The 17,274-nt window shown below is 44.9% G+C and overlaps 5 protein-coding genes across 5 annotated transcripts; 2 read left to right on the top strand and 3 right to left on the bottom strand.

Moving 5' to 3' along the window:
• Positions 1 to 724: 724 nt before the first annotated feature.
• Positions 725 to 1,442, top strand: E1B28_009435 (uncharacterized protein; the record flags this gene model as incomplete). Its single annotated transcript, XM_043154331.1, has 4 exons — positions 725 to 894; positions 959 to 1,156; positions 1,222 to 1,333; positions 1,392 to 1,442. The coding sequence occupies 4 exons, from the start codon at positions 725 to 727 to the stop codon at positions 1,440 to 1,442; spliced, it is 531 nt and encodes a 176-aa protein (XP_043009622.1).
• A 2,911-nt stretch (positions 1,443 to 4,353) lies between these two features.
• On the top strand, positions 4,354 to 4,904 carry E1B28_009434 (uncharacterized protein; the record flags this gene model as incomplete). The annotated part of the gene is made up of 3 exons (XM_043154330.1): positions 4,354 to 4,477; positions 4,547 to 4,667; positions 4,727 to 4,904. 3 exons carry the CDS (start codon positions 4,354 to 4,356, stop codon positions 4,902 to 4,904), a joined length of 423 nt encoding a protein of 140 aa, XP_043009621.1.
• A 3,020-nt stretch (positions 4,905 to 7,924) lies between these two features.
• E1B28_009433 (uncharacterized protein) lies at positions 7,925 to 9,406 on the bottom strand (the record flags this gene model as incomplete). Its single annotated transcript, XM_043154329.1, has 1 exon — positions 7,925 to 9,406. One exon carries the CDS (start codon positions 9,404 to 9,406, stop codon positions 7,925 to 7,927), a length of 1,482 nt encoding a protein of 493 aa, XP_043009620.1.
• A 544-nt stretch (positions 9,407 to 9,950) lies between these two features.
• Positions 9,951 to 11,576, bottom strand: E1B28_009432 (uncharacterized protein). The gene is made up of 9 exons (XM_043154328.1): positions 11,501 to 11,576; positions 11,277 to 11,413; positions 11,121 to 11,222; positions 11,001 to 11,054; positions 10,817 to 10,943; positions 10,580 to 10,751; positions 10,388 to 10,531; positions 10,153 to 10,319; positions 9,951 to 10,089 (listed from the first exon to the last, which is right to left on the bottom strand). Exons 2-8 carry the CDS (start codon positions 11,279 to 11,281, stop codon positions 10,159 to 10,161), a joined length of 765 nt encoding a protein of 254 aa, XP_043009619.1. The 5' UTR covers positions 11,282 to 11,413; positions 11,501 to 11,576; the 3' UTR covers positions 9,951 to 10,089; positions 10,153 to 10,158.
• A 4,654-nt stretch (positions 11,577 to 16,230) lies between these two features.
• On the bottom strand, positions 16,231 to 17,151 carry E1B28_009431 (uncharacterized protein; the record flags this gene model as incomplete). Its single annotated transcript, XM_043154327.1, has 1 exon — positions 16,231 to 17,151. The coding sequence occupies one exon, from the start codon at positions 17,149 to 17,151 to the stop codon at positions 16,231 to 16,233; it is 921 nt and encodes a 306-aa protein (XP_043009618.1).
• Between the last annotated feature and the right edge of the window lie 123 nt (positions 17,152 to 17,274).

Here is a 17,274-nt window from a genome sequence, read left to right as displayed (position 1 = left end):
GCGTCGATAGGGAGATTCTCTCAACGCCACCAATCTAAAGAGCTCAATCAATCAATTCATCTGACATTGACACTCCACAATGCGAAAAACAGCGCGGATGGATGTCCCTCAAGCCGCGGACCTGTGATCCGAGACCCAAAGATTACTCGCATTGCCGCTTCAGTAGAAAAATTTGGTAATCATGTAACAACATCCTGGCGCGATCCTGGCGACGAAAGATCTCCCACAAGAGCCTGCATTGAGGAAGTAAATCGATGTGAAGATGATAACAAAGGAATTGCGCCGCGGCCCACCTCGCCTGAAGAAGGCCGTCAGCAAGTAACCTGTCGGGACGGTTCGATAGTTGGCATCTGTAAAATGTACATACTACGTGGCATGTAAGTACGTCCCCATAGATCCGACCTTTGACCTTGAACCAATAACCGTAATTAGTGTTGTTACCACCCATCCGCCGCCCGCGCAGCTCCCCGTCTGCTTAAAAAAAGGTAAAAAAAGAGCGGTTTGGAGGTGAACATGACAGTTCTGGCATGACATATACAGTACTCAGGTAGCGCCTCTTGTCGATCTACGTCGGGGGACGGCGGGACCACTGGAGTTTTCCAAGGACACTGGACAGTAAACTCTGGGTGAGGGCCGTTCGACGAGGTATAAGAAGCAGCTACTTCGAGAGAACGAACTTTAGTTCAGGCTTGGATCAGCCCACATAACCGACCCACTGCCAACGATGAAGTTCACTTCGCTTCTTACTGCCGCTTCTCTCGCTCTCGGTGCTTTTGCTAGCTCTCTAGACCCGCCTACCTTTGCTAAGATCCTCGAGGGGACTCTACAGCTTGACCAAAGCCGTGGAACGATACAGGGACACGAAGGAAAGCGGTTCCTTGTCGAGTTCAAAGGGTAAGAAACTCAGAAGTCGTCCACATAATTACCTTCGCTAAGAGTAACCCTCTTATTCCTATAGCGGCAACCTCACCGATCCCGAAACCGGTGCTGTCGCTGCAAGCTGGGAAAATATAGGCGGTCAATTCGGAGTCACTTTCGATAACCAGTTCATCCATAGCGATGTTCACCTGGTTTTCAAGTGGACGGATGATAATACCTATGCTCATGTAGAGCTATTTGGATGTGGTACTATCGCGGATGGGTTGTTCACCTATGCGTAAGTGCACTTACATCGGCCGATGGAATGTGGCTGACATTTCGGGTTGATTTTTGCCGCATTAGCCGAATTGACACCAGCTCGCCGACGCGCCAGGACTGGCAGGATAACTTCTTCATGTTCCACATCAATCCGGCGGGGAATGATCCTGTGAAACCTGTTGCTTTCTATAAGATGGTAAGTTTTTTGCCTTGCCGTGGTCGATCTCGACGGTTTGATACTCATTGGTTATCAGGACATTGATTGGACCGGAAGGATTAATGCAACTGCTCAAACCTCCGGCTGAAAGATTTCTGTGCGGCCTAGATAGATGAACGCTGTGTTTACTGTTAGTTTTTGTACTAATTTCATCAGGAATCATGATAATTTGTTACGTTCTTCCGGGCCTCGCCGACGGGTCGTGTGAGTCGCGTGACCTTATTTCAATCGCCGCTCGAATTGACAACGTGACCCCCAAAAAGTACGCCGTCAAATTTCCCCATTCATTCGCGTTCTCTTTCCACTTCCGTTCGACTTTGGCCCTATGCTGCGCCGTAGGATGGATCTTATATTAATCTAGATTATAAGGTGCGCTCTCAACTCATTGATGCTGGTTGTTTTCCCCCTGTTCAATTTAGTTATCGGATGACGCCGATTCCATGAGAATCGGCAGCATGGTTCGATGGCGTCTTTTTGCGGTGGCACAAAAAGGAGAGAATCATACATGCTGAGTGAGTCGCCCAGACAGTCGGCTACCGTTGGCGATGAATGGATGCACAATCAGTCGATGACGGATTGCCTTGAGAAACGAACCCTGACGCGTGACGGACGAGTAAGTTTTTACCTGTTGGAATGGTCTATCCTTCTCATAGCCATAGGCAAAGTGCTAGCTATGAATGAATTTACGCTGAGCATGAACGGAAATCCAACCCCGGTTATGCTTGGGGCGGTCACTAACGATCAAAGCTCCCTACGTAAATCTTCCATCCTTTGTTCAGAGAAACCAACGCTAAAAAGGACAATTGAAGGACAAGGCCGCCTTGAGACATCTTGAAAATCTTGAGAGAAATATAACGTGGTTCGTACCTATAGTACATGTCTCAATATCTCCAAGAAATAATCTCAATCCCAATCTAGTCTCAGTCTCCCCACCTCAATCTCATTCTCTCATCTCAATCACCCCATTTCTCAAATCAAGTCTGTCAATTTCAATCATCTTAATCACTCTCAATCACTTCCTATACTCTCATATCTACCACAGAAACCTCAAATGTACGGCATACATCTGAAGCATTCATCTCATCAAGGGCTCATCGCGGTCAGGCAGTCTTACCACTTCAACACTATCAAAACCCTGTTTCCACGCGACGAACCACCCTTTAATTTCATTAACCTGTGATCACACCGTCGCGTCCCGTTTGTTGCTCACAACGATTCTCGTGGGGTATCCGATTGCATGGAGAGGTCCGAGGACCTCGGAGCGACTGTTTGCTGGTACGAATTGAAGGGGCACAAAGGGTAAGGATTAGAGTTTCGTTTAATGCATTGATTGCATACCAAAATCTGTTACTCTCAGTTGGCTAACCTTGTCCAGTTTTCACTTGAGCGTCAACGAGTCTAGGGTTGCGATAATCTTAATCCCACCGCAACGAATAAAGCTTACGGGCGCTTTCGAACGTTCCTTGGAATCCGCCTTGGACTTTGATAAGTACTCACGACACTGGTACCCTCTTGCATGCACCAGTAACCGAGCGTCATTGTCTGAATCATCACCAACGGGGTGCAGGGCGACGCGCCCTGAACCTTCTTTTCCCATCCCACGATTCGTCACACCGGTACAGGGTCCGACTTTATAGAATATAGCTCACTGAATGGTTTTAATTAACGATTTTTTCTTCTAATCTCACATATGTTCGCTGGTAGGTGTTAGTGGGAGAAAAGCAAGGCCTATAAAGGCTACAATACAAGGTGAATACAATTACCCTCCTCCTAGACCAGGCCTGGGTCGTGCACGAACCGTTTTTCAGGGCAGGATTCGAAGTTGGAATGCTTCATAGATGTGCTTCTCTATCTCCTCACATGGTGTGGCGATAGAGAGACTGTAATCAAGTAGATAACTGAACAAACTGAACGTTCGAGGCTAGTAGGTTCAGACAAAATGCAACTTGTATTCTCGGAGTACCGCAATGATAAGCTCATTTTTGGCCACGACCACCCAGAGTTGCAGATCGTGTGAAGCCGTTGAAGATCATCGATCATCGAAACGAAATATCAACGAGTTCCTGGATGTTTCTGTCGTTATTGCGATTATATTGGTAGAATCGGCGAATAGAAATCAACACGAAGGCGGGCCGGAGACCCCGGGTATCAGCTTGGCGGCGACAACTCTAGATCTGGAGGAAATTATCGAACTTTGTGTTACACTTATGTATACATGATAATATATAAACTGCATTGGGCCGGGCCCGAAAAGTCGATGGTGAGTAGTCATTCCACACGGAAAAAGTCGTGCTGGCACATACATCAGCAAAATGACATAATGTTTCTCGGCTTTTTTAAGCTTTTTTCGGCTTTTTTGATGGCAGGCAAGCTACAAGCTACTTTTCGTCAATTTTTTAACCATATATAGATAGGAGAAACCGAAAAAGCTGTCATTACGGTACTCAACTCTTTTCAAATTTTATGTAATTCAATTTAATTCTATTTGCGCACCCGCACTCGGCGTTGACGTGTCCCAAAAGGGACATAGATTGCGGCTTGTCGGCTTTCTCGTATTTTTGGTGGGGAAAAACCCGAAAAAAGCCGGACAAGCCGGCAATGATTGTTTACTGATGTACAATGATCACCTTGGGTGTTTTGGAGGTTGCCCATGAAAAATGCAATCGCGTTCGAGTAATGCAAGATGTGGACAGTCTCGCAGTGGAAAAACGCGTTCATCAAAACCCGCCACATTGTTCCCATACGCACGTTGTTACTTTGCGGGCTTCATTACTTCCTGTTTATACTACTTACGCGACACATTCGCTTACTACCGCCAGAGTTAGAACAATACCAGAAGAAATTGAGGGTGGTAATGCTAGAAGTGGAATTCTGACCCAAGGGTTTGGGAACTAGGTACGCTCTCCTCCCTCTGGCTATAAAAGCCAGCCAGATTTTTCTCCCTTTTCCACAAGATCCTGTCTGGTTCTCCAATCCAACCTACAGCTCATTCGCAAAAGATGTTCTTCACCAAAGCTTTCTCTCTTATCACCGCTTTCTTGGCCGTTGCTACTCAAGCATCTCCCACTCCTGAGGTGGGGCCCGTCGAAGTTCGAATTGCAAGCACTACCCACACCGGTGACGGTATGTACAATTTTTTTCTCAGCTTGCTTGTCGTTCAGCGACGATTGACATTATTCTCTGTTCCCTCAGTTACCTTCTACACCCCTGGTTTAGGTGCCTGTGGACACACCAACAATGCCAACGAGTTTGTCGCTGCCGCTGCTGCACCGGTCTTTGACACCTTCCCTGGTGCAACGGCCAATCCTAACAAGTGAGCACCGGCCTTCTCAGAGACTCCTATCATGTTTTTTCTCACATTACCTCCCGAAGTAATCCTATCTGCGGAAAACAGACTACGGTTACTTATCAAGGCAAATCTGTCACTGTTACGCTAGTCGACCGCTGCCCCGGTTGCGGAAATGGTGGAATCGACCTTTCGCCAGCTGCATTCCAGAGGTTGGCGTCTCTTGATAAAGGCAGGCTCTCCGGTGCTCAGTGGAGTGTCTAGTAGAGTGCGAGGCTCCCTAGACTTTAACTGTCATTTGGAAATATGAACGGCGGTGGATTAAACGTGTAGCACACTAGTAATTCATTTGTTGTACTAAGTTATTAATGTGTATGGGATGAAATAGAATATATTTATTCGTGAAATGTGTGCAGGTGACTTTGGATGATAACTTAGGACTTATAAATTATATTTACATAATATATTATAAAGACATCGTGTTCTGGGCCTTCTGGCCCCTAAACATCATGTGATTGCGTCTCGATTTACGTGGGTTTGATTTGTCTTGTTCAAACACGGGCCGGCGTTCATCCGCCTTCTGTACATGTATACTGTAATGTGTGACTGTATTTGTAGATTCTTCAGAAGTGTGGGTGCATCCCTAGATGGGGTTCCGAGCCAATCCGAACGTTATTTCTATTCATCGTAAGTAGCCGCTCCACAAAATCCGAGGGCTCCTGATATATACCCCGCCCGAGGCATGCCAACAACTGTCGTTTTTTTGTAACCCTACAGTTAGGCTCTGACCTTGTGAGTGCTACAATGGGGAACGTCGGAAAGGTTATGATCCAGTAACCGGCTCACAATTTCTGCGAGACTGATAGGTTGCTAGAGAGGCACCTACGTATCGAAATCAGGTCCAATGAAGATGTATGCTCGAAGAAGTGATACTCACTATAGTCAACATGCCACTGGCATTTGTCAAAAGTGATTTTCAAATTGAATAATTGACGCGACTATAATTGAGAGAGCGAACTTAGTACTTACGCAACACCCGCACCCGATGAATGACCGATAGTGACTGAACGGTGTCCCTGGAGTTTGGATTCGACCAAGTCTGCAACGGTAAGAGCCCATTCGTTGATTGCTTGTACCCAGAACCAGGGCAATTAAGCAGAGGTAAAGAAATGTGAGCAAAAAAAAGGTACACACGAAGATAAGCAGGCCATAAATTCACCGCCTCTCGATTCAAAGCGGCATCCCCGTGATTCTCCCTGTCGAATGCCCATATTTCTCGAATGTTCTCGTGCTTTGTTGACTCGGAAATGTGGAAAAGGCCGGTAACGACAGGTTCCCACTGTTTTTTGTCTGTGAGATCCCAGCAGATTGGAGGTTACTAATGATTGGCAAGGATAGATAGATAGGTAGATAGATAGATAGATAGATGAATAGATTTACATCCCATTCGGAGCCCCAGGAACCCAATGTACACCTACCACACACATAAGTACGATGCGTCTACGTAGAGTACAACATCAGCGCATGATACCTATCAAACTCCGACGACTCTCCACTGTCCAACGCAAACAAGAATCCCGAGCGAGTCATCCAGCCGGATTCCGATTCCGTATTCGGATGGACCGATGGCGCGAGGAGGATGTACAAGATTGTTGTATCTGCTTCGTAGGTCCCCCTTCTTTTGTCGGTTCTACTAAACGCCCGCCGGAAACCAGACTCGGATCTGGTTCGATATACCTCCTCGCCTTGACCACTTGCACTGTCTCCTGTGTAGCCACGTATTTTCAAAGCGTGTTCAAAACCCTCAAGGACGGTCGAGGCTTGATCGTGATTGAAACAGAATACGTATTCGAAACGGTGACTGCACACGCCGCTTGGTGCTTTCTATTGTCCTTCAAGTTCGTATATGGTCTGAGGCGGTCTGTTCAATGGATGTCTATGGAATCGTGTCGGCGTTGGTGATCGTTTATACAAGAGGTAAAGCCTTCGCTTGCAAGTGCGTAAACCCGTCGGTACATTGTTCCCGAGTGCGGACCCGGGAGCCGTAACTCCTGTGGCAGAAAGACTTTGATTAGCAGGTCGGGTTGATGCTTGATGGCTTCGAAAAGATATGGGTCAACACGACAAGATAGAAGAAATGGGCGTACCGCCTCAAATACATAAACCAAACCTTCACTGTTTAGACTGTTCCTTCTCACCCTTCTCACCTCAATCTACCTCTAAGGAGCCCAAAAAAAATCTGAGGTGTTCTATCCACCCTTTCCCTGCGAAATTCAAGTGAAGATGTGTACGAGAATACAGTAACGGCCCTTCAGATGGGATGAAAATGTCATATAGCGTAAAAGAGCCAATAACTTGAACTTACGATTCGCAAAGGACCTTCCAGGAATCGGAATCACAAGGCGGTCGTTGAACGTTGATTCTTGTACTAAGAGTCAGATTGCCGCTGTTGAACGGAAGCAATCTGAGCCATGGCACCGGAAGACTGATTAGTTACTATACCGGCCACGACGGTAAATGTAAGAAGATAAGGAAGATAATAAGGTGATTGCGTTGGCGGAAAGGGCAACATCACGAGGCGTTGTAATGGGTACCGGACCTTGCCGGCCAGCCGATAGGACTGACGTTGTGTGACACGCGTAACTCTTTTAACCTCGTTCCATTGGTTCTGAAAACGCATTAACAAAACCTGACTACCGTTCCCCCCCACCAAGCTTCCTGTTATTCCATGAAAAAGGAGAATGAGTCGTCAGCGGAAGAAAGAATAGATGGAAGGAAATGAAGTACGTTCGTCGGTTATGTTGTTATGATCTCTTTTTCAGACATAACTTCGCATTTCAGCCCGGTGTCCTCTAAAAACATAGCGAAGAAGACAAAGTCTCGAACTCCAGTTTTCACCCCCACGCGTGGCGTTCATTCTCATTTAAATATTGCGGAAGCCTCATGAGGCTAACCGTCAGTTCGTTGTATGGACCTGAGCGCAATGGGTTGAGATGGAACCCGAAAAAAATATTGAAAACGAAGGAGATGTGAGTCACTTCATCAGTTATGCCTTGCTTGCGTTTCTCTGTTCAGTGTTCAGGTTATAAGCAATTTCAGGGTATCCTCTTCACCATATAATGATAAGGACAAAATCTCGAATTCCAACGGCTTGAATTCACATCCGAACCCAGTCAAAATATTGAAGGTAATCTCATGAGTCGGCCTCTTTGTTACCGTACGTATATGCACATTGCGAATAAATACTTCAAATGGAGGGCGTGGATCAGACACTTTCTACGTGTTCAGAGCTGGTACAAACTTGAGGAAGATACTGCCCGAAACTGCGCCTTTTCTGCCTCCCTAATTCTACATTTCAACCCTGGATACTCTTTCAACGCCTGCATCCGGTTCTCTATACTCGTATAAAACCCAGATATTCCATGATCATCGCACTCATTCTTGGTACTATACACAGACTCGGAGTATTCCAAGCGTAAGTCGAAAGCTTTGGCGTGCTTCGCTCGACCCTCCACCATATCGAGTAGACACTTCTCCAGTCCTGCCACCGCTTCGAGTGACGGAGTACAACGAAAACATGGAATTGTGGCACCGTGAAAGATGAATAGGGAGGATAACTTTGGAACTACGGTAAGACCATCCGGGCCTATGGTTAGAGGGGTAAGCAGAACGCTGAATTGGCGGATTGTAGCCGAGTTTTGGATAAGCTCCAAATCCGTGATAGAAGATGTCGCTTCTAAGATCTCTGGAAGGGATGTGAGGTAATCCACGTCTTCGTGTGGATCATCCATGGCATCGAACCGCAACTTGAGCTTTTCTAATCCCAAAAGCGAGCGGTAGAAAGCAGGAGGGAAGTGCGGGTCTATTTCCCGTAGAGGCGGAATGTAGTATCTATCTCGATACGATACCGACCATTCTATTTCGAAAGAGGAAAGGTTGGGAAACTCGAAGTGTTTAAAAAGGGAGATGAGGTCGTATCGGAACCATGCTATCCGGATCCGTAAGTGTTTGAGCGATGGGAACCCTATGGGCTGTTCTGGAACAATGCAATGATGCCCGTGATGATCAATACTAGCAAACCCGAAAGGGACCGTTAAGGATTGAAGGTTGGAACAGAGGGGAAGGACTTTGACGATAAATTCGTGAGGTTTTATATCGTCATTTCTTCCGAATTCCAAGGAGGTTAGACTCCCGTAGGGAAGGAATTTATCGCTGCCTGGTTGATAGTAAGGGTCTCTAATCTTCAGGCGGGTAAGGATAGGTGCATCTAGGCTGAGAGACGGGCCGGAGGACCAGTACGGGATGTCGGTTTCCAGATACTCCAAGGCTGGAAATGATACATCAATAGCCCTCGAATTGATGAATTCCCAGAGATTGCAATTGGTGATCAAGTGTCTACATCGGTTGAGAGCGTGCTTGGCAATGAAAGCGATGCAATCCCCTGCACTGTCATGGTATTCGTGTTTGAGGTAGCGATGATCCACAAAATAGTGGAAAGATATGCGGATGGTCAAGGGGGAGTTCCTGGACTTTCGGAGAAGGTTGTCAAGATGAGGGAAAAAATCGGTGCTAAAATCTCCACTTATGGAGATAGAGGCCCAGAGTTGAGGGAATTCGGAGACGATGCGACGCCAGTGGGTGCAAACACATAGTAGAGAATAAGGGCGGGCGCGAACACGCCGGGAACAACCAGGAAACAACACCGAGTCCGGTAAACAAACCAGTGAAAAAACTCTCCTCCATATCTCGACCGGGATACGCTCCATGATATCTTTTCTTTCTCTCTTGAGGTCCCAAATATCCGGGAGATCTGAACAATTCCTCGTTGCGGTATGAAAGAAGGTTGTAATCGTCCTCGAGACCTTTTGAATATTAGTTGACTTCACTCAAGTCACTTCAGTGCCGTTGGGGAAGTGTTTGTCGATCGGGAGGACTGGTACTTTGAGGGGAATTGCGTATGGTGGAAGTCCTGAAGGCAATCGATGAATGTGAAATAGGAGCTAATGAAATCGGGGCCCATAACCTCCGCTGCCGGGCCGTGGCCGGCCATGCAAGGCGAGAACACCAAAGGTTACTCTAGAAAATCTTCCAAGTGTTCATACCAAAACGAAAACAAACCTCAGAAGAATGCAGGACTCCCCGGAGAAGCACATTCAATAGGACCGTTACATTTGGTTACAGTTATCCTAAAAACCGCAAGGCCGCTTAAAAAAAGTGGTCGTACCCCTTTCCCCCTTTAAGCTATATCAAGGTAATTCATTCGACCTGTCTAGCAGATGGGATAGGATAAAACAACCAGTTCCTCCGAAGTGTTCGTTCGCTTTTGTAGTCGGAATTACTGTTATTGACAACGGTTTTGTTTGTGATGTCAACAATCGGGTGGCATTAAGGGTAACCTAAGCCTGGACTAGTAGCATCGATAAGCAATGCTCGTCGGCGTAGATAACACCTTGATACAAAGAGTAGATTGAAGATGAAAGCGCTGTCCATCACAAGAGGCTGTGGAAGGTACCATGAATCAATCTCCCCTTTCCTCATCGCCGTCGATCTCATTTATCTTCACGTCAACCATTATCGGATCTTCCATGAATTTATAGACAAGTTCCAGAACCTCCGTGGGAGTAGTATGCGAAAAGAAGACAAGTTGGGTGACAGGATCCTTTGGGAGACGCTCGAGGACTATAAGAGTCGTAAACATAAGGATTATTGATCGAAGGGAAGCCTTTCAACCGCTTATTCGAACGCACCTTCACATAAGGGTTCCTTGAAATCATGGATGAGAATGTCGTCTAATTCGTCAATGCACACAATCTTGATAGCGTCCATATTCAATACGCGTCGGTTCATCAAATCCCAAATCCGTCCAGGAGTAGCAATGACTACGTGGACGCCTGTATATATGTGAAGCAAAGAAGGGTATTAAGAGAAGGAATACACACCTTCCCTGAGCTTTGCGAACTGCTCCCTTAGATCCCCATTCCCCACAAATGCAAGCGATACTACATTCATAAAATCGTTCCCAAGACCAACAATCACCTCCTGGACCTTTCGAATGCGGAAACGATTGGGTAATATGATCAGAGCTTGGGTACTTTGAGCCGATATGTCGAGCTGTCCCGACAGAAAAGATAAGGATGACTCAGAACAAGACGCTGACACGACCCAAGCGGCCGTACCTTCTGGAAAATCGGAATCACGAAAGCAGTCGTTCTTTCCACACCTGCTTGTACTCGAGCAATCAAGTTACGGTCATTGATAACAGGAGGAACGACTCGTTGGTGAATGAGAGATGGCCGTTTGAATCTATCAAGCAATCGTGGTTAGAGTAGCCGGTGATCTTAGTCCTCGAAAAGCCCTAACCCATAAGCGTATATTCCACAAAGTATTTCCGGTTTGAGGTTCATGTCTTCGAAGCTAAAGCCGAAGTGTAGAGAGTGAGATCCGATGCCTCCCTTCCTTCCACGCGTATCAACGACTTACCTGTCCACGAAACCACTCGCTCCGTTGAGCTCCGCCCGATTTCCTTCCTTGATAACCTCCACCTCAGACTCTTCAAATCGGCAGTCATCGCTTTCGTTTTCTCTGCCAAAGGATAAACCACCAAATATTGGGAGAAAGTTAGAGAAAAAGACGTACGACATGTGGCTTTATTACGCTAACCGTGCTAGGGCTCCTTCGTCAATTGAAAAAAGCTTGAATTTCGTGAGTCGTTCGGGCCGCTCTATCGGTTGTCGTCAAGGTGTTCTAATGTTCTGGCACTATAAGACTGATTGCTATACCATGGAATGCAGATAGTCGTGAATGTTCAACGTTCAACAGTCATAACCTCAGGGACGTTTGGCGTTGGGTATCATACACACCTTCTGGTCCGTAGTCGCAAAGAGTCATTATACCGTGGTCGAAAGTGGTTGAAAGGAAAAAAAGAAAGTCACAGAGTCACAGTCACACTACTCAAAGCTGTGCGCCGACGTCATCTGTTCAACACTCCTTTCATTGCAGGCTATTGCAGGAAAAGCATGATGATCGTCAATACCCAGTAAGCTCTGATCTACTTTCCAGCTTCAGCATTGAGAGGGACTGAATTTCATGCAAAAAATCTGTCATTTCATGCATTTTGTTTAAATGAGAGATGTCGATGGTTGTGACGGCTGTCTCAAAGTCAAAAATTGAGTTTGAGATCTCAAAATCTCAATCTCAAAATCTCAATCTCAATTCCAGTATCTGAGTCTCCATAGTAGCTGAGGTGAGGCATACAGTCAAGAGGTGTTCACCGGCAAATTCCGAGACATGGGGTACGGGGAGGGGGGGGGGCTGGAGGACCTTATGTTTGAAAGGTGCATGCACCCCCAAAATGACGTGATACTGTCTCAAATCAGTGTGTGTGGATCCAAATTATTGTTTTTTTAAAAAGGAAATGCACTTTTCCCCAGTTGTGGCAATAAAAATTTCCTTATTTAGCTATCAAAATTTGCTCAAATTTCTGCATCAAGTCTCATTGATCAGACTGAAATAAACAATCTTTTTTTTTTCTTCATGCATGCAGATAACAAAGGCGAAAAAAAAGGTACTATCTCCATCATATGTGGATTATTAATACTTTTGAAGACTGTTGTAACATACTGGTCACTTAGTAGATAGAATCTACCAAGCCATGCCAGCAACAACGAGTGGGACTGCCAAAGGAGAATGGTCACCTACAATGGGGGCGAGAATGAAGGATAGAGCAAGGGTTGATATTCAGCGTAGAACTGGCTGTTAAGTGCAATGTAGACTGAAAGAGATGAAACAGAATATATTGAGAGACTAAAGCCAGTACATCAGGGAGAATATCGAGGCTGGGGAACTAGCCAGGATAATACAGGAGTTTATATACTGTTTAGGTAGATAGTCTGGAATATTCTACAGTGTTCTACAGGATCCTACAGGATTCTACAAGATATGAGTCAGAGTGGAACCTTCTAAGTGGGTAAGTAACCTAGTCAGATGAGCAGCCTTGAGGTTGAATCTGTGGAGTAAGATCTCCAGGATGCCCATGCAGCATGCCCAAGATGTCCACAGTGTCTAGAAAAAATGTATGGGGGTCCCAAAAGTGTATGGTACATTACAGCTGTCTACCTTATCTGCTCTTTATAATATCACCTGTGCTGCTGTGGTCTAGCTGGCAAGCCCATGGGAGAGTATTTTTGTGATGATAGATGTCACGAAGAGGCAGCAAAGCAGAAGGGAAAGTGAGAATGACACGTCAAATATCGGAATATAACGTGGGAAATTGGTCTTGCTGGGCATTTGGTAATCAAAAATTTCCATATTAGGAAGGTGCAGGGGGGGGGAGGGGGGGAGAGGTTCCTTATGTCTACATAGGAACCTCATATGTAAAATTTTCGGATTGAACACCTCTTGCATACAGTAGTCCATAAAATAATGTTGTAACTTATTTCCAAAATCTCAACAGATCTCAATATATTTAATTGTCTCAATTGTTCAAATCTAAAAAATTATTTTACAATCTCAAAAACTCAACTCAGGCTCAAGTTTGAGATAAGATTGATTTTATGGTTTTGAGAAGTATATCAGTTTAAATATCTAGAGAGAAGAGATGGGACAGGTATATCTATGTATGTATGTACAGTATATAACTTATCAATCTGAAGCATTAGAACTGTTGTTATTTTCCTCAGAAGGTAGGCCTGTGACTGACCTATCGCTGATGAGTTGGCAAACTGAGTAGTGATAGGCCTGTAAAACGGAAGCAAATCCTCAGCCAGACATTTTTGGTACCCGATGAGGAAAGTTGACTTACCAATTTCGGAATCGTTAATTTCTTCTCCTTTGCATTGACTTTATTATTATGACAATTGACCAATTTTATGGCCCAATGGTATGTGAAATAACCATCTGTGTTCCTTAGAATGCTCAGAGCAATTCAACTCGAGAGTATTTCAGTGAGGAGCTGAGGGTTACTTATTGCAGTACAGAAGTCTCAGTATATGGCCCTTTCACACCTTAAAACCCTGTTTTTATATGTGAGGCCACTTTACAGTCAATATGAGTCAAAGAAAAGAAAGCTTAGAAACTCAGGGAAGGGGAAGAAAGCTGAAAAACTTGATTTACATCTCTGGAGAAAAAAAGGTGTGATGTCGCTTACCAAATAAACTTACTGAAAATGGTAAGTTAATTTTCCTTATTGGGTCCGGCAAATCCCAAAAATGTCTGGCTGAGGATTGGCTTCTGTTTTACATACATACATACATAGATATACCTGTCCCATCTCTTCTCTCTAGATATTTAAACTGATATACTTCTCAAAACCATAAATTCAATCTTATCTCAAATTTGAGCCTGAGTTGAGTTTTTGAGATTGTAAAATAATTTTTTAGATTTGAACAATTGAGACATTAAATATATTGAGATGTGTTGTAAACTTGAATTGGGACTCAGATATTGGAGTTGAGATTGAGATTTTGAGATCTCAAACTCAATTTTTGACTTTGAGACAGCCATCATGATGTCTCTTGTTTAAACAAAATGCATGAATTTACTGAAAGAATCTGTAGAAAAATATTGATGCCACTGGAAGAAGAGGATGCTTTGAGGATGCTTCATGGTAGGTCCATTGTCCATACAAGACATGAACCTTGGAGACTTTGACTTCTTTGGTTAGGTCAAGAGGGAAGCTACACCGCATCGACCTTTCTGGAGATGGTAGTCTGGCTACTCAGCAGGATTGCGGGCGCTGGTTTTTCAACTGTGAGCCTTCAATGGCATACTTTGTTTCAATTCTCCTTACCATCAAACACATAATGTTTCCAACTTCAAATCTCTGAACTTCAAGTTTCAAGTCTGCTTCAAATGAATTATTTGGAACATCATTGATTAACCTCTGCCATGACATGCATGGTATCCATGGTATCCAGAGTCAGTCAAAGGTCACTATCACACATCACTCACCGATTTGATCCCAAGAGTCTCCAAGGTACCCAAGCTTTGACCATCTTTCGACAAACCTGCTATTTTTTCTACTGGACATATACATCTCAGATAGTGGGATGAGAGAATTTGGATGGAGCCTTGTTTTCTATGATCAACCACACTATTGCTTGATCTCCACCGCCACTCCCACCACTTCTAATGATTGGGACCATTCCGACGTTGGATGTGATCCTTCCATGAGCAACAGTATATTAAGTTTGTATCCCAAAACCTGGAAGTTACATTTCCATGTTATCTCAATATTGGCCAATAGCTGTAGTCTCCTTTCTTCTCACTCGCTTACTCTATCATCTTTTCTTTAGTCCTCCTTCGTAAATTCCCTGGTCCCTGGCTCGCCGCCATCACCAAGTACTACAGAGGATATTATGAAGTATTTTGTGAGGGAGGGTGGCTGGATCAGCTCAAAGTATTGCATGAGCGATACGGTATCTCCGTTACTGTCTCTGCAGTACTTCATTGTCTGAGTCTATACTACAGTACCAGTTGTCAGAGTTGTGCCAAACGAAGTACGTATATGCAGCTTGGACACATTACAAGCAGGTTCTTACAGGCACCTTTCTTTGCTTCATTTTAGCAATCCCAAAGCTTATGACAATATCTATGCTGCTTCAAAAATACTCAAGGATCCCACCTGGTACTTTACTACCTCGCCAGCTCCCGGTAATGGGCGCTGGGAATGATATATCTACCTCTATCCTCAAGAACAAACCAACCTATCAGTGCTATGTGTAGCACTGACAAATCAATCAATCCTCAATAATATAGCTATCCCAGTTGTGGAGAGTCTATCACCACTCAACACCCCAGAAGAATTGCAAGGGTGGAAATGCTTGTCAAAGGGTACGCTTCTTATCTCAAAAAGGGTAATACTAAAGACTAGGGAAAGCTAGCTCTTAGTTACAGCTATCTGTGCTATGCACTTGAACAGCTAGGGGTTTTGTATTAGGGTTGTTTTGTGTCCAGTGGACTTAGAAAGGAGAGTGGAAGGCTAGGGGTCCTCTGTGTTAGGACTCAGTAATGAAACCTGGAGTCTCTACCTTACGAGGGGTGATTAGGGAGCCAAAGTATGTAGTTAGAGATAGGATAGGTTGTTGTCAAGCTCAAGAGCTGGCTGTTGGATGGTGTCGAGCTCGAAAGCTGGCTGGATTGGTTAGTATTCACACTAGGTGGCTGTTTGTAGGTAACAATGAATATATTCACTGTACTACAGAGATAAAGAGTTGAAATAGTAAGAGTATTACTACTTGGATGGGTTACAGAGTGGTTAAAAATATTGAGGTTGAGGTTTCAAGAAGAAACCTCAAAGTTTATATAGCCTACTATGTATGTGCTTATTTATATACTTATTTAATGAATGTGGGCCATTTTATGTATTCCGAGATGAGGTGTACATTTGGCAAGGGGTTCTCAGGGAATTTAATAAAGGGGTACTCGGGAAATGAAGGAGTACTTCGGCGAGGGGTATTTGGCGAGGCTGTACAGCTGTGTGCATATGGTCGAATTGAGGGGAATTGCTGGTAAAATTATTGGGGGACTATCTTACTTCAGTGGGCCTGAAAAGTGCATGGATCATAACATTACTCCCTCCTTGAGGCCCAAACTACTCTGGAGTTTGGTCATCTTGGTCAAGAGAGAGAATGGGAGGGTCCTCATTGTCAGATGAATGGGTTTCATTGACTATGGAGGATGGTTGTTCACTGTGAGATTGGTCAGACTCATCTGAAGCTGGTAAAGGTAGTGAATGAGTGTCTGGAGGTTGATCTGTGAGTCCAACATCTTCAAAAGCTTGACGTGCACCATCAATTTCAAGTAGCTTCTGAATAACATCTTGATAAATGGTAGGCATTCCTCCAACATAAGTGATTTGGTCACGAAGATCTTCTTGAATTTGTGCTACAAGTCTCCATTTGAGAGCACTGTCGTTGTAACCAGTGAGTAGTGAAGCGTCTTCAAAGCGTACTAGGAATTCAGCAAAAGTCTCATTCAGTCCTTGAATAGTATGGTCTAATGCAGACTGGGCATGCAGTTCTTCATCGAATACTCCAAACAAGCGTCTCATTTCTGCTATGAAAGCTGTCCAAGTATGTAGGGCAAGATTAAATACACCACTATGCATTTCTTTCTCCACCCAATTCTGAAACGTTCGTGATGCTGCACCAGCAAGGTAGGATGATGCGAACTGGATTTTCTCTTGGTCAGCGATGTATATATGAGGCTTAGCGACGAACATACGGATGCAGTTGCTAATAAAACCTCTAAATTCCTCACGGATCGTTCCGTCGAATTCCCTCGGTTTCTTGATCTCCAATTTCGATTCGCGATTGACAGCTTCACGGATCAATCGAGTTTCATCGTCTTGTGGATTGGAAGAGGTTGGACCAGGAGGACCAGGAGGACCAGGGGGACCATGTCCAAACGGTGGTGGAGGCGGAGATGGCAGTTCAGGTGGTCCATTGCCGAATGGTGGTGGTGGAGGAGGATAAGGAGGACCCGGTGGTCCTGAAAGGTCGTAACCAGCCATTGGTCGCGGTGGAAGTGTCGGCGGAGGCCCGTGTCCAGTGGCGAATGGCACAGCAAACCTACCAGTGGGTACCGATCTATCGAAACCTCTTGGTGCGAAGCCATAAGAACTCGAGGCTTGGTA

Source organism: Marasmius oreades, chromosome 5 (assembly GCF_018924745.1).
Source record: "Marasmius oreades isolate 03SP1 chromosome 5, whole genome shotgun sequence".
NCBI lineage: Eukaryota > Fungi > Basidiomycota > Agaricomycetes > Agaricales > Marasmiaceae > Marasmius > Marasmius oreades.
Note: the sequence above shows the minus strand (reverse complement) of the source record. Positions and strands in the feature narration are given on the sequence as shown.

Excerpts from the sequence above, each read along its gene's own strand:
- E1B28_009432 (XM_043154328.1), bottom strand. Across the intron at positions 10,944-11,000 it reads TGTGGAATATACGCTTATGG|ATTCAAACGGCCATCTCTCA; the intron begins GTTAGGGCTTTT and ends ATTGCTTGATAG. Across the intron at positions 10,320-10,387 it reads CAAGGAACCCTTATGTGAAG|TCCTCGAGCGTCTCCCAAAG; the intron begins GTGCGTTCGAAT and ends CGACTCTTATAG.